Genomic DNA, 16699 nt, shown 5'->3' with positions numbered 1-16699 from the left:
CATTGCCACTTTCCGAATGCACGCAAATACAATCTTTTATATTATTAAGGTACAGCGCCACTTTCCGAACCATTGATGAATGCTTGTGTACACAAAAACGGCAGGCAAAACCGTTTTAAATGTGTGTTTCCTGTGTGGCGAATACAGCTGCTTTATTTATGTCTGTATGAAGTTGTTGTGAGTGTGGAGGGAGCAGCTACAGGTTAGCTTAGCCTAATTGATCAGTGCACTACGAAGCCAGTGCTAGTGAACTGTCAACGGGGGGAGCCCCGCCGGTCATTATCGGCCGATATTCACTCTTAATAGTTTGATCGGTGCTCTCTATAAAGGCCGATTAGGAGAGCTGGATCTGATCGATATGGACATAAACGCGAGTGAAGTATAACCGGACGCGAGAGAGAGATCAGATCAGCTGCTGAGTCTGACGGAGACACGCAGCTCTGCATAATCACCTGAAGCTCCGCCCTCTGTTTAGTGAGCTGACCGGACAGCGCAAAATGCGTATATGAAGTGTCATGAACGCAATAAATCATACCCTCGTGGGGGCGCGCTCATGTGAGTGGCTTAGAATGAAGGAGACATCTGATTGGCTATAGATGGAAAAAATTACAAGTACGAATCGGGTGAGCGTCAGGGGAGTCTCAAAAAACCCACACACGAATGCACAGCGATCCATGCACAGAAAGCGGTTTGCAGGTTCAGGGGATTTAAACGGAAAACAAATATGTGTGGATCAAAAATACATATGTAAAACTTTTTTCTGTATTTAGATTTTATTTACATGTATATGAAACGGAACACATTTGTGTGTGCATTGAAAAACACAAGTGTGGATCCGGAAATACAAGTGTGAATCCTTTTGCGGATCATGAAATACAAGTGTGAATCCTTCTGTGTGCATGTGTGTATTATGAGACTGTTCTGAGCCCATAGCGTCTCACTTCGGTTATTTTTCATTTCCTCGCTCCTCGGTCTCGGTATCATCTGCGCCATCTTGAGTAGCCTCCCAGTGGCCTTATTGGTACCGAGGATCGAGGAGCGATAACGGAGGAGCGATAATCGAGGAACCACCAGACCATCCTCCGGTGAAATCCTCAGACACTCGCCCCGCCCCCTTACTGTGTATCGCTCACTGATTGGACGATGCAGCGCATGCAGTGATCTGATGCTTCTTGACATGAGAGCAGTTTCCCAGCGGAGTGAAGAAAATACATGAAACTCACGAGAGTCACTCCTCAGTTTATACCGTGTTTTGTTTCAATTCATGTATCATTTAGTTACAAATATGTGATATATCGGAACAACAAAGTGGTCAAAAATTGGAAACAAAAAACATTTTCATGATCGCTTTTTTCGTTTTACATTTTCATTTATTGTCATTTCCATTCAGTCAGTCATTAAGTGCTATTAAAATGTTAATGTGCTACATATCCACACAAACAAACAAAGTGTGCAATCCAATGAATGTTAATCTAACTGGGTTTTGATAGATAATATCTCTCTTTTTCTTCTCTCAATTATTTTATTTCTATTGTGCACTCTAATCAATATTAATGCAACTAATGTTCGTTTATACATTTTAAGAATGGCGTTTATCTTTTTTGAGAATGAGTTCTTATTTTATTTTATTTATTGGGGTCTACAACAGATGATACAAATGTTTGTGTCAGTAAATGTGTACTAACAGAGGCGGGGGTGTTTGTGAAAACAACGGGGACAGAGCTGCTGTCAGACGATCAGCTGTGCGGCGTCATCACAAACGGACGTCGCTTCACGTGACGCTCCGGAGGAAAGGACGTCCCATTGCTCTTAAAACTCATTTCCCTGCTTCTCGTGGTTTCCTTGCGTCCCTCCATGCTTCCCTGGAGGGAGGGACTAAACGCAGGGAAACTACGCAAGTGAGGGAAGCAAGGATTTCATTTAACCGACCTAAGAAGCAGCCCTTGAGGAAGGATTAGGCAAATGAAGCCGCTGACGTCACTTCTTCTTCTGCTTTGGGTTCACAACATTTTTCGGAGTTTTACGGGCCGTGGTTTGCAATTCGCCCAGCCAATCAGAAATGTTGAGTGTGGCCGACACACCCACGAACCATTTCCTCCTTAGGAAAGTACTGCCTCGCCAGCAGGGACTATCTGGGGGTGAAAAGGTTCCTAATGTGCTCTTTTTAACCAAATATCTCTCTCTTATCTCTCTAAAGTAACAGACAGAGAATCAGCACTTTTGAAACAGGGTTGAAACAGAGGGGTTTATGGGATGCTACAATGCATGATCTGTTTGGTGTTTCGAGCCAAACACTTCAAAGACATGTTCTGTATATATCTGAGACCTATAATACATTGATGAAAACAGTATAATAGGGGACCTTTTAAAGGCAGAGTTGAGTTTATTCTATGTTTAGTTACCCAGTGTTGGTCAAATATATCTTTTTTATTGGCTTTCTTTTACTTATATCTCCACCACTGTCCTAAATATCATCAACACTTCAGATGTTCTTTGCATTCTGGTAGCCGAGTACTTCATACTGCACTGTAAGGCTCTTTTGCTTCCCTCCTCATTTCCTGACTGCCCGATAGCTTTTCATTAGAGAAGAAACGTAAAAAACAAGGAATTGTAGTTGGTGTTGTGATCACACACCCTGCAGTTATTATTTAAGTCTATACCTTTGTAACTGCTATTCGTCCTTGCTTTTTTCCATCATTTATTTTCTTTGACAACACTTAATTTTGCAGTTTTTCTAGAAGATATTCCAACAATTGAAGCAACAACTATCTGGTGTTGCTGGACCGTTTTAAGTTGCTTTTCAAATGATTTAATTACAGAACCGCATTATCTCTGTTGGAGCTCTAAAGACTTGCTTTCAGATGCTCCAGTCATGTTCTGTCAAATAACAAAGCATTTGTTGCACAATATTGTTTAGTGTTAGTAATTGTCTCTTGAATAAACAATAAGTCATTGTTTATTGTCAGGCCTTTGTTAGAGATGACACATGCTGCTGATTGTTGTTGCACTAAATAGGGATTAATTGTATGTTTATTTGCAAAATCAGTTATGTAAATATGTCGTATTTTAAAGAGCCTGGGAAGAGGGACACGAGGAAAAACTGAATCTGTAATCAGGGCTGTAGCCAGAAACAAATACAAAGTAAGGTCCAATCCACTGAATGCCCCTCAACCTTAGCAATACTGAACAGACTATAAAAGACACCATTTTTTTTACATTTTATGTATAAAGTCTTCTTTATAGTTTTTCACAAGGCATGTATTGTGGACCAACATGAAATTAAACAATATACATTTTTACCATGAAGAATTAAAAACGTGTTTCTACTTGACACTTGCTAACTGGTATTTTAAAGTCAGAGAAAAGTCTAACTTATTTTCTATACATAATATTTTTTTTAGCATTTAAAGAAAAACACTTTTTTTCTGTATGTTTTTCCTGCAGTTGCTACCACCAAAAATAATAAAATGATGATACATTCAGACCAAAAACGTCAGTAATTGATATCTGAGAAAACGTAAATAACAATCTGTCATAGACCTTTGTTATAATCAGGGCTGCACATAACTGGTGCGCAGGTGCGCATGCGCACCTCCGCCAAAAAAAGAGCACCGGGTCATTTGAAACAAAGCGCATTTGCGTACCAACATTGAGAGGGAGAGAGAAAAGAGAAAATAGAGGAGAGAGGAGAGATGAGAGAGAAAGATATTTGCGAGTTGCATATGAACCATGATATGAACTCAGGGCCGGCCCGTAGCGCTGGCTAGATGTTCGCCTAGGGCGCCAGATCTGGGGAGGTGCTGAGCTGGCAGTTCTGGGAGGGAAAAAAACATTTTGACCATTGGGGCTCATCCTAATTTTCGGCCTTGATGTAACAATATTCACAATTAAATAAATGTAACACCCTTTTCACCCCGGTTCCACCTTTCATTTGCCCTGTACGATGGGCGCTGTAAGTGATGAAAATGGGGGATGTTGGCTTATCTGGCGCCCGCAGCTCACAGACAAAATGCGAGTGAGCGAGGGAGGGTGGTACCAGCGCTGTTGTTATTAGAATCTGGTGCCGTGCTAGCTGCTCTATCGGAGATAGGAAGAAGATGTTTCTACAATAATGTGGAGAGAGAGTCCTCTCCAGTCAGACTGAGAGGCTGATGAGTTAACTACAGCTCAGTGAGGTAAAGGACTCTTAGTCTAAATTCAAACGGTTTGGTCACAATTTAGCCTATGTAAACACATATTTCCAAGGCACTCCTTTGCAATTATTGGGATAAACAGGTTTTTAAATCATTCCAATGTATACTATAGGACAGTAACCAAAAATATCCTTTAAAACTGGAGAGATAAAAAAAAAATGCATAAATAAAATAAATGTTAAGGTAAAATAAGATATGAATGAACAACACAAATAAAATAAGTTACATTAATTTGTTATTGGCTATGGTAGGCTATTGGTTATGTTCACATACTTATTTGATTACATCCACTTTTCTAAGATGACAACAGAGACTGACCCAAAAGCAGCTGTTGACTTGTGGAATCAAGCATCTAATCACAGACTCAACCAGAGAGAAAGTAGTAGGCCTACATCATCAGCTACCATGTCTGACAGAGAGGAAGACAGTGAGGAGAACAGTCAGGAGGGTAGTGATGCTTGTAGGATTACTGGTCGTGCTAATGTTGTCTTGTGTTCACCTCTGCATGTGTGTTCTGTGTGCACCTCTGCATGTGTGTCCAGTGCCGTGTGTCTGGCAAATAAAGTCAAGACCCCCTCAAAACTTACGGTTTATTTCATTTTAAGGATGAGCACCAAGCAACATCTCCAGGTGCTCCTTTGAGAACCAGGGCAAAAAAGTTATGTGCACCCCTGGTTATAATGGTTTCTTGTTAAAAGTTAATACAATTAAGTTGTTTTTTTTCAGTTATTCTAAGCTACCACAAGGTGGAGCCAAAAAGGAAAAACTGATTCCATGAGAGATAACTTCCACTCTGAGGCCACATGGTGGCTTACTGCTCTACAGCTGAATGTGCCTTTTGCAGTGAAAGCAGGTAGATGACTTCAAGTAGGTGGCATCTAATGATCAAGATGGGTTCATCCACTTAAAGCAGCTCTCAGTCTGAATGTCTAATCATTTCCCAGATGGCCCAAAATAAGTCCCCGCAATCTGCAAACCCAAAAACCTCAGTGCTTCCAGAGACTCTTCTCTAATCAGGCGAGCCATCTGGACAGTGATTGTGTTGCTGGTCGGACCTCACGGCCGTTTGACTTTATGATTCCCTCCGTGGCCGTTTCCTCACGCAGCTATTTGGCCTGACATGTTGCCCAGAATGTGTGAGCCTGTGTCAGTGTGTGACAGGGAGAGGGAGAGTGTGTGTTTAGGCCTTTCTAACCACTCTCAGACCCCAGCTTGCTGTAAGTGCAGTCAGTGTGTGACTTGGCAGCACTCTCTGCTTCACAGCATCTAACCTTTACTCTGTCCTTCTCCTCCTCCATTCCTCTGCTCCACTCGCTGTTAGTGTCTCGGGCACTCGTCCTCTTCTTTGTCTATTTTCCCTTCCCCTTTGATTGTCCTCTACCCGTCCATTCCTTCCCCTCTTTATTTTGCATCCTTTCCTCTTGCTCATTCTCTCAGTTTTTTCACAATATTGTTTCTTTCGGTGTTGCCCACCTCTCAAATATCTCCCCCCCTCCCTTCCCTGACTAAAGACTGTGTGAAGCCCTTTGATTCCCAGTGCTCCTGGGGTTGTTGTGCTGGGCTGAATGTCAGCTCTCCGGATTAGAGGACTGAAGAGAGCGGAGCAGCAGCCAAAACCCTGGAACCCACTCAATCTCTCTTTCTCTCTCCCTTGCTTTAATTGACACTGTTAAGGGGCCAGGAACTGGAAACATGTCACTTGGAATCATTCAAAGAGAAAGAACCGCGTATGGGAGAGCAAGAGCGGATGAAAAAGAGGGAGAGAAAGAGGAGAGTGGTGGGAGAGGGCAAAGAGAGAAATCCACAGCAATCTCCGTCAAGCTTCTTAACAAGTTCCTTCAGAGTTTAACTGGAGTTTATGAAACTTCTGCCGACCGTCCTGACTTTTTCATGCTTTACTTCAGATGAAAGGAATATATCTCAGGAGCCATAGAATGAAGCAACAACCACTTATCACTGTATTATACACTGAACACAAATATAAATGCAACACTTTTGTTTTTGCTCCCATTTTTCATGAGATGAACTCAAAGATCTAAAACATTTTCTATATACACAAAATAACCATTTCTCTCAAATATTGTTCACAAATCTGAAAAAAGCTGTGATAGTGAGCACTTCTCCTTTGCCGAGATAATCCATCCCACCTCACAGGTGTGGCATATCAAGATGCTGATTAGACAGCATGATTATTGCACAGGTGTGCCTTAGGCTGGCCACAATAAAAGGCCACTCTGAAACATGCAGTTTTGCTTTATTGGGGGGGTCTGGGGGGGGGTCCAAAAACCAGTCAGTATCTGGTGTGACCACCATTTGCCTCACACAGTGCAACACATGTCCTTCGCATAGAGTTGATCAGGTTGTTGATTGTGGCCTGTGGAATGTTGGTCCACTCCTCTTCAATGGTTATGCGAAGTTGCTGGATATTGGCAGGAACTGGAACACGCTGTCGTATACGCCGATCCAGTTCTCACTATCACAGATTTTTTCAGATTTGTGAACAATATTTGAGAGAAATGGTTATTTTGTGTATATAGAAAATGTTTTAGATCTTTGAGTTCATCTCATGAAAAATGGGAGCAAAAACAATAGTGTTGCATTTATATTTTTGTTCAGTGTATTATACTGTCTACAAGTCATTACAGTATTGTATTCTAATTAATATCCGAGTACTGGAGATTTCAAAGTAACCGATAAGAAAACAAATGAAATCATTAAAAAAATTGGGAAAATAAATGTATTTTCTTTCACTTTGTATTATTTATTATGGACGTTTTTAATGGGTTGTTTTACAGCATTAAATCCAAGTATTTTTTTGGCATTGATCAATACAAACATATCTATACAAAGTAGATTTAAATGCTTACAAATCAAATACATTTGGATCATCTGTATTGTCAGGGCGTTTGAACTGATTGTGGGTATCCGGAGTCCATGTAGTAAATAATAAAACAGAGTCCTTTTTATAGGCACTATAATAATCTTCACATTTATCTTCCAATCCCCTTTCTAGTGGAGACATACATCAGACTTTAATGCATGCTACTGTTTTTGGTTCTGGGATTATTACGACATCACAAAAATCAGCGTCAGATGTGTTTCTCCTTTTTTCAAACTCCTGACTGTACTGACCACTTTCCAAAGTGTGCACTGCAGAGAGCCCACACCACTCACTTCACCCCTCCCTCGTCTCCCTGGGGATTAGCTGAAGGGCCTGGCATCCCTGGAGGCCCACAGCCCTCTGTCCTGGTTCTCAGGGTGACCTGGCAGCACCTTCCCCCAGGGCAAAGCCTCATGTACGAGGAGAGAGGTGTTATAAGGGCCTCGGGGCAGTTTTGATCTCACCTTGGCCTGGTGGGACATGGCTGACTCCATCAAAACAGCTTGTTTACATAATGTTCTCTCTGTACAGAGACTTGCTGCCTGTTTTTGCCGCCTACAGAACACGAGCAGAATGAAGCTGTTGACACTGACAGACATTGTTAATCGCTTGTTATGAGTCTACACCTAAATGCAGCACAGCAAGAATGGCAGGAGTCTTGTTTCTCACCACAATTTCCATGGTTATTGCATTTGTATTTGCAGGGAAATATTGTTGGTCCTTTCAAGCCAAGCGTGCAGAAAGAATGGAGGGAATTATGTAAATAGCCTCGAAGGCCTTGTTAACACTCTGTACTTTACGGTCATCATATTTATAAAAAAGCAAGTACAGTAGTCTTTAAAATGGATTTCAGTTTGCCTCCCATGCCAGAGCCTTCTGTGCCTCTCTGCACTCTCCTTGTATTCTGCCGTCTGGTTTGTGGCGTGATACATGAGACGGAGAGCAGTAAATCAGAAGATAGCAGAGGAAACTGTGCAGCTTGGATTGATCGGCCTTGTTATTTTCCCATCTGTTTACGGGGAAATGATTAGCCAGACATGATTGATTCAGATTGTAATAGATTAGACTGGGCCCTGCCTCCCATGCAGTTTCAATGTACCGACCGAAAGGCCTTTTGTGTAAAATAGTTGTTAATAAAAGTAATTTTGGAGGGAAAAGTTTAATTTTCCACAACATTACAAAAATTCCTTCAAACAAAGAGATAAACAGTTTATGTAGCTTTTTTTTTATTACTGCAGGGCAAATAAACTACACTTTTTAAATGGAATGAATCCTGTTTTAATTATTTAAATAAAAAGTCTATTTGATGGTAGGTGGTGAGCATATAACTTCATGTGGACGTCTACTTCTCAAATTTCAGCGGGGTTTAACACATTTCGGTGTTGGTCCGTTTCTCAGCATTGGCATGTCTCAAGACGTGTTTGAAAATGCATTATGGTCATTAGCTATGGTGTGTGTGTGTGTGTGTGTGTGTGTGTGTGTGTGTGTGTGTGTGTGTGTGTGTGTGTGTGTGTGGTGTGTGTGTGTGTGTGGTGTGTGTGTGTGTGTGTGTGTGTGTGTGTGTGTGTGTGTGTGTGTGTGTGTGTGTGTGTGTGTGTGGGTGTGTGTGTGTGTGTGTGTTGTGTGTGTGTGTGGTGTGTGTGTGTGTAGTGTGTGTGGTGTGTGTGTGTGTAGTGTGTGTGTTGTGTGTGGGTGTGTTGTGTGTGTGTGATGTGCTGTGTGTGTGTGTGTGTGTGTGTGTGTGTGTGTGTGTTGTGTGTGTGTGTGTGTGTGTGTTTGTGTTGTGTGTGATGTGTGTGTGTGTGTGTGTGTGGTTTGTGATGTGTGTGTGTGGTGTGTGTGTGTGTGTGCGTACACTTGCCAGCTAGTGATTCTTATGATTAAAAAAACCTGTGTGTTTGTCCGTTTTCAGTTTTGTTGCATTTGTGTGTTCCTCTGGACATGAATGTGTATAGGTTGTGTGTGTTTGCACAGTTGTGTGTCTCGTCCAGCAGCAGAGAAACCCTCGGCTCAGGTTTCAGTGCCGGGAACAACATGCTGGCCATGGGGGAATGACAGGGGAAATTGGAAGGCAGACAGTATGATTTGTGTGTGTACAGACTTCCTTGTGTGTAAGTGTATGTGTGTAAGTGTGTGTCCTCAGAAGCCTCCATGCATTCCTCCCATTCTCAGCCTCTTGGTGGAACCATACTGAGACACAAAACAACAGGGCAGAGCTGAGCTATATGTATGCACAATTATCCCTGGGCTAAACACCGCTAGCCGCTGTCTACATAATATTTATTAACGATGGTGCACATAGAAAAAGCCCCCATTTCTGAATGTGAGGCACAAGATAAGAGAGATTTTTAGGGCTTAAACAACAATGTCTCCTTCCTTTGGATTTCATGAGAAGCATGACTCAGTTCCTTTTAGCACAGTACATCACATACAAATTAAATCAGGAAATCCTTACTCCTTTCTCTTTTTTACCATCAGGGAGCTGTGTGAGGAGTCCATGAACCACTCGTTAAGCTCCGCCTCCAGTGTGGACAGCCACGCCCCCTCCGAGAGCAGCGGCCAATCGCAGGCCGTGCGGTGGGAGGAGCAGGAGAAGGTGATGGCTCTGGAGCAGTTGTGCGGTGTTTTCAGGGTGGATCTGGGTCACATGAGGTCACTGAGGCTCTTCTTCAGGTAACAGGGGGCGCAAAGGTCACGGAGGTCATGTGGGGGTCACCTTTTTGCGCTACTATGCAAGAACACACGGTTTTTGTGGGTTTCAGGATGGTGTCGGTTTGTTTTATAAAAATAAGGGGAAAACGATTAGATTTAAGTTAAGTAATGAAACACAATGACGTAATTGTATTTAAGTATGTCTGTTACTGCCCTATTAAGCCCCTTCCTTGACTTTCTTTTGTGAATCCTATTTTCTGATTATTCTGAATCTCTTTTTGATGCCTTTGCAGTGATGAAGCGTGTACCAGTGGCCAGCTGGTGATCGCCAGCAGAGAGAGCCAATATAAGATCCTCCACTTTCATCATGCTGGCCTGGACAAGCTGTCTGAGGTCTTCCAACAGTGGAAGTGCTGCAGGGAAACTCAGCTCAAAGACCAGGTCGGGTTCCAATCCAAAATACTTTTTAGCATCTGGTTGTATCAAGAATTGTTCAGGTGTTCTTTCTTAGTTGTGTGCTCATGTTTTGGTTCTGTGCCCATTTGTTTTGCTCATTTCCTTCTTCTTCTGTCAGGTGGCAAATGAGAAATCTTGCATGCAGTTTTCCATCCAGAGGCCCACCCTGCCTTCGGCTGAGACCCACCCCGAGGAGAAGCTCTATCGACGGCTGGAAGTCACCACCTGGCTACGTCACCTCAACCACAGTGGCCAGGTGGAGGAGGAGTATAAGCTACGCAAGGTTTGTCTTAGGGTCTGCATGTTTTAAAAAATATGTATAATTACAATTTTTGTTACAGGTTCAAGAGCCTTTGATGATTAAATAAACCGTTTTTGGTTTAAATAAACTAACGTGACAACCATTGAAATTGAGTAATGTAGACGACTTAACTAAGAATCACAATACGCATTCAATTCTTTTTTCAACTATTTCTAATCATGTCAAAAGGCTGTTAATTGCATACTTTCTTTTTAAAATACTTGCTACAAAAGTTGGATTTAAAATATAATGACAAAAATAAAAGATGTCAGCAAGTCAAAAAGATCACTACGAATAGAAAAAATTAAGAAAAATAGGTAGATACAAATAATAAATGTGTACATAGACTATTGGTGAATATTAAGATCAAAAGCCAAAAAAGGCTTTAATTTGTTGCCATACTTTTACAAATGAATGCGGCTTTTCGTGTAAATAATATTACTTCCAAGTGTAACATTGTTTATTCCTCCAAGCTGCACTTCAAAGACGTCACAGACTCTTCTTTCATTTTCTGAAGTACAGTTTTTTTTTTGCTAATGCCACACATAATGAAACTCACTTTGATTTGGCTGTGCTTATTGGCATTATTTGATGTGGCACACAAAAGGCCTATCCATAGCTTCATTGTGGCGGCATAAGCCTCTGACAACAAATGTTTACTGCCAAAATGACTGAAACCTTGGGTAAACCATAGAGAGCGACCCATATATGTTTTACTTGTATCACAGCAGGAGATACTTCCTTCTGTACACGTTTTACAATCCTACTGCATCACCTCGAAAGCAAATGGTCTCACCTGCTGCTTTCCATGCAGTCAAGCTTCCCACTCACTGAAAGTAATATTGAAAGTAAAGCCCACGGTGTATAGCTTTCGGTTTGAATCAGCAACTCTGGTCTTTTAATAATGAGATGGTTTGTCTTGGCCAATGCCCCCCCTCTGAGTCATCTGTGTTCTCTGGAATTGACTCAATTGAGGGTTTACTGTCTTACTGAAATGACTCAGTGGCAGTTAGACTGTGACCAAAAACATTTCTTCTGTAAACACCCAAATGCAGAAACAGGAGAGCAGTGTTTTCGCTGGACATGCAGATATACAGTGTATTTTTTTTTTACAGAAGTTTCGGTTTTGCAGCGTTTTGCAACACCTGTTTTTGACTTTATTATTATGAGTGTATTGCAAAACGACACGGACAAGTGTTTCCTCACCGCTAGATGAAACTGCTCCACCAAATGAAAATCTGCACAAAGATGTTATGTCAACCCTTTGCCTACAATAATAACATACTGAGGCTTGCCAACAACATTGTGTTTGATCCCAACCATGTGTTGAACAGCAAATACAAAATTGTCGCCATCAAATCAGAGATACAGGGTCCCAGGATTCTACAATGTTAGACTGAAGCACTCTTCTGTGCACGAGTCAATCCTTAAAATCAATGCAGAGTCAAATCCCAGATCCAATCCATGTTAAAGGGTTTTGAAAATATGTTTTTTTAGTGATTGTAATGTTATGTTAAATGTCTCTTCCCTTATTTCCTGTCTTAATCATTCTCCGTGTTGATTTTGCAAATGGAGCTGCTGTGATGCAAGACCAATTTCCGACTTTATCCGACAGTAAAGTATCGTTGTCTCAGCGTATCGTTACACTTATGAGACATCAGATGTAGTTCTGTAAGATGACAGCTGAGGGCAGGCTGTGTTATCTACACCACTCTGCATATCTTATTTGAAGTGATCCCTCCCTGTGTGCCCCCTGTTTGCCCTTTCCGTAATCACCGCATTTGTTCGCCTCCCACTCTCCACCAGGCCATCTTCTTCGGTGGTATCGACCCATCCATCCGTGGCGAGGTGTGGCCCTTCCTGCTGCACTACTACAGCTATGACTCCACCTCCCAGGAGAGAGAGGCCTGGAGGCTGCAAAAACGCACCCACTACCATGACATCCAGCAGAGGAGGTGGGCAACAGCGTGATAGAAATAGATATGCATTTGAGTATTTAGAATCCTGCAGATTTCCTGGATTCTGACAACATTTCTGGCCCAAAATGAAGGTTATTTTAGGGTTTATGTGACGTTAGAGAAATCAATTAACACAAAATAAACAGCAGTATCCGTGACACTGTGAAACTGCAGGTTGACTGTCACATGGCAGCAGTATCGGCTGCCAAACGCTCAGTCAGTCAAACATTGAACCACATGTGAGACTGTTGTGGCTTCTCATCGCAGGCGCTGAGCAATCAATACGCACAATCAGCAAAGTGTTAAGGGGAGGTGCCGGGTGTGAAATAAAAAGGTCTCTGGAGAGAAAACATGTCAGCGGTTATCAGATCATATTCATCATCACACACACACACACACACACACACACACACACACACACACACACACACACACACACACACACACACACACACACACACACACACACACACGCACACACACACACTTCCTTTAAATCTTTATTTGTGTTCACCCATCAAACAAAGGTTGAGTGTGCACATATTTTCACATATTCTGCTGCTCTGTCTATAATGAAAATGATAATTGGACAGGTTTCTTCTGTATGGCCTATTAACATTTTAAATACGTCAAAAGGCCTTATCGAAAGTCGGGTAATTAAAGTCCATGTTCTGACTTTGATGTGGATTCCTTTTAAAGCCTGTTTCACTAGAACAGCCATCAGGGCCATGGGTGGATCATTAGGAGGAAGGGTACACGGCCACGGTTTTGTTCCTTGTCTCCTCACCTTCTGTCCTTCCCTTCGCCTTAATAACCAAGCAGCTGCAAAGGGAGTCAATGCAGCTACTGCAAGTAAGCCTTTTAGTAAGTATATTTATTGGCTTTCCGCAATAATTGTCATTAGAACTTGTGGCACATTGTTAGAAACATGTAATAGACTGAGGCATGATGGCATTTAAATTATTTTATAATATAAATGGCCTACAGTAATATATACATTTACAACCAAGTGTGTAGTACTTATAAATTTAAATAATTTAAAATCTACCTCGTAACAAAATTCATCTCTGGCTGGTTTAAAGAGGAAGTGTTTATATTTCATGTTGCTGCACCAGTGACTCACATTCTTGTTCCATTTTTGGTTAATATTCTTGGAAGAGATGAGGAAGTTAAAGGTGGGGTAGATAAGTTTGAGAAACCGGCTTGAGATACACTTTTTGTTATATTCCATGGAATGCTCTTAACATCCCGATAGCAAGTGCTTTGACAATAAATCCATAAAAAAAATTTCATCTGTGGAAGCCGTGGTACTGTAAAAAGCACGACCAATCCGTTTAGCCGGCCCGGCTACGTCTGTCAGCCTTCCATCTCGTGCACGCACAAATGTATCTCGTGCCCTCATTGGGCGTGCATTGCAGCAGTACTTCAATGACTTGCCAGCAACAGGCGGACACTTTCACCAGTGTGCTGACGTCATGTGCGCGTTCATGTGTGTTGGAGGAGGTGCTCTGTAAGGAAGTCTGAAGGAAGGGGCGGATTCTTTTCGGCTGTGTACTTTCAAATTTTAGTGCACTCGAGACGGTTTCTGAAACTTACCTACCCCACCTTTAACTTCTCGCTGTCAGTAATATTCTTTGTTCAAAGACACAACTTCACATATGATCAGACCAGGGCTGCAGCTAACAATAATTTTCCTTAGTCCTTTTCTTTATATACTCAATTAATTATTTGGCCTGTAACTAAAAAAAATCGTGTTTTGTCCGACCAATGGTAAAAATGCAAAGAAATGCAGGTTTCAGAACAGACAGCAAGTGTTTCTTTGTGAGAAGCTGGAATACAAATATGTTGGACTCCTTACTTGGAAAAAATGGTTGAATTGTTTCTACTTTGTGCAGTTTTCTGTGTATTTCCTTGTTGAGATGTGTGCATTTTAAGGGATTATCTGGGTTTTACAGTGCATACTAACTTACTCTATAAATGCTTTTGTCTTTGGTATTGATCCATGCTATATTATTGTCCCTATAAGAATACAACTAAATTAATAGCAAATAGTCCAGAGCAGTAGTACTGTCTAAAACTATCATGCTTCATGTTTAATATTAACACGGCTGCAGTTTTGCTTCACCATACCAGCCTCATGCATATGACATGATGAAAACATGCTCTGAACTCCTGAGAAGCCTCCTCCAGAGAGAAAGATAGAAAGGTGTTGGGGGGGGGGCACGGCGCTGAATCTAAACAGTTGCGTGGCGTTGCATCAGGTGTGTGCTTATTATTCCTGGTGGGGCCACATGGAAAACAAACAGTGTTAATTAAATCCCCTCTGCTTGTTAGGACTTGAGTACATGTGTGCCACACACAGAGTACATTGCTAATATAGTTCCTAACTCTTAGAGGGATGGATCGGTGTTTTATTGTTGTGGTTTTATCCTCAATGGAACAATGGGGCTGAAATACCCCTTCAGTCCACTGCTTGCCCACCCCCACGGCTCATTTGCATCTACCCATTAGTGTTTACACCAGTGTAACATTTGAGGTAAAGATTATTAGATTTCTTTTCATTCTAATTACCTTCATTTCCTAAGAGGGCGCAGTAAATCTTTAACATTCTTGTTCTTGTCCTTTAAAATGATCTTGACTGAGTTTAACTAGTTAATTAAGGGCTTCTTTATTTTATTTCTTGTATCTAATTTTTCCATTACCGCCTGGCATATCTTTCAGATTGTCCATGAGCCCGGAGGAGCACAACGAGTTCTGGAGAAAGGTCCAGTTCACGGTGGATAAAGACGTGGTGAGAACAGACCGCAGCAACCACTTCTTCAGAGGAGAGAATAACCCCAATGTGGAGATCATGAGGTCAGACCACTTCTCTTCATTTCCCCCCTTTTTACCACTCATGATCTCTATCTTTGTCTCTCGTGCCTTCACCTTCCCTCAATCCATCCTTATCATTCCCATTCCTCAGCCCAACGCTCATGCGTACCTATTCATTTCATATTCTGAACCCTAGGGGAGCCGCAAATGAGTTTCATGCTTTATTGACTCTGACTAAGCCGTCTGAGCACTTTTGATGCATACTCGAAGCTAATGGCTTTTCTAAACGAGGAGCAAGAGGATTTAAATAGCATATTAGTTTAGTGACTCTCATCGAGGCTCCTGGTATTTGTCTAGGTATTATGTCTCATGCTGCTTCTGGGGCAGGGTGATCCCAGCACAGGTCCAGATGCACAGCACTTATCTCATGCTTCATCGGACACCTCATATCTATTGTATGGAAATGTCACGGATAACTTTGGGGCATTTGGTCTGAGCATGTAATTCTTTAGATACTGATATTTTTATATATGTTCCAAACACATAATCTATGTGTGTTTCCCCAAAAACTCCTCCAAATCACATCTATTTTTACTGATAACAATATAAACAAGTCCTTAGGGTTTTCATTTTGTTTCTACAATCCTTACTAATGCACAAGGACTGCCAGGGAAGTTTACTTCAAAGTAGGACCTGTATACATTAAAAAAATCATTAATTAGGTCCCTGGTTACCAGAAGAGTTGGCATAGCAACCGCTTAAGAAGGGCTTGTCATGCTTTTCTGGGAATTACCAGCAATGCAGAAACACATGCTGGATCATTCAGTGTTTGGGCGGGACCGTGCTTTTAGTGGTTTGGCTGCAGGGTCGTGAACATTTCTATGGGAGGGATGTGAAATGTTTATGACGCTATGTTGCTACACGGTATTGGATGTCCTGTTTTCTGCTGAGATGTTTCTAAGGTGTTTCTGTGCTGTGTTTGACCCAGGCGGATTCTGCTCAACTATGCAGTGTTTAATCCTGACATGGGCTACTGCCAGGGCATGTCGGACCTGGTGGCCCCCCTGCTCACTGAGATCCAGGACGAAAGCGACACCTTCTGGTGCTTCGTCGGCCTCATGGAGAACACCATCTTCATCAGCTCGCCGCGGGATGAAGACATGGAGAGGCAGCTGGTAAGATGTGTCAGATTGTGGAATATAAGTAGAACAAAGATGGAGTAACTCTTCTGTTGAGATACACTTACAGGCGGCAGTAAAGTCCATCTAAAGTGCAAGTCCGCTTTCTAAATCCAACATCTGTGTCCGGATTCTCTTTCTGTACTAAAACCGACAATCCCACATTAACCAACTTCAGTCTGTAATTGGTCAGCAGTGTGAAGGTGAAGGTGTACAACAAAATGCAACACTAAACATTTTGAATATTAATTTAAATCTCTGAAGTT

The 16699-nt window shown here is 41.9% G+C and overlaps 1 protein-coding gene across 2 annotated transcripts in view; it reads left to right on the top strand.

Moving 5' to 3' along the window:
* tbc1d16 (TBC1 domain family, member 16) overlaps positions 1 to 16699 on the top strand; it is a 30624-nt gene that overhangs the window by 9021 nt on the left and 4904 nt on the right. For both annotated transcript variants that reach the window (XM_034219450.1, XM_034219451.1), the window contains exons 5-10: positions 9553 to 9747; positions 10020 to 10167; positions 10301 to 10465; positions 12290 to 12438; positions 15163 to 15297; positions 16244 to 16430. In XM_034219450.1, the coding sequence (XP_034075341.1) occupies positions 9553 to 9747; positions 10020 to 10167; positions 10301 to 10465; positions 12290 to 12438; positions 15163 to 15297; positions 16244 to 16430 (979 nt within the window). The remainder of the gene's footprint in view (positions 1 to 9552; positions 9748 to 10019; positions 10168 to 10300; positions 10466 to 12289; positions 12439 to 15162; positions 15298 to 16243; positions 16431 to 16699) is intronic.

The sequence above is a fragment of the Gymnodraco acuticeps genome, unplaced genomic scaffold (genome assembly GCF_902827175.1).
Source record: "Gymnodraco acuticeps unplaced genomic scaffold, fGymAcu1.1, whole genome shotgun sequence".
NCBI classification, from domain to species: Eukaryota; Metazoa; Chordata; class Actinopteri; order Perciformes; family Bathydraconidae; genus Gymnodraco; species Gymnodraco acuticeps.
This window is presented reverse-complemented; position numbering and strand designations above follow the sequence as displayed.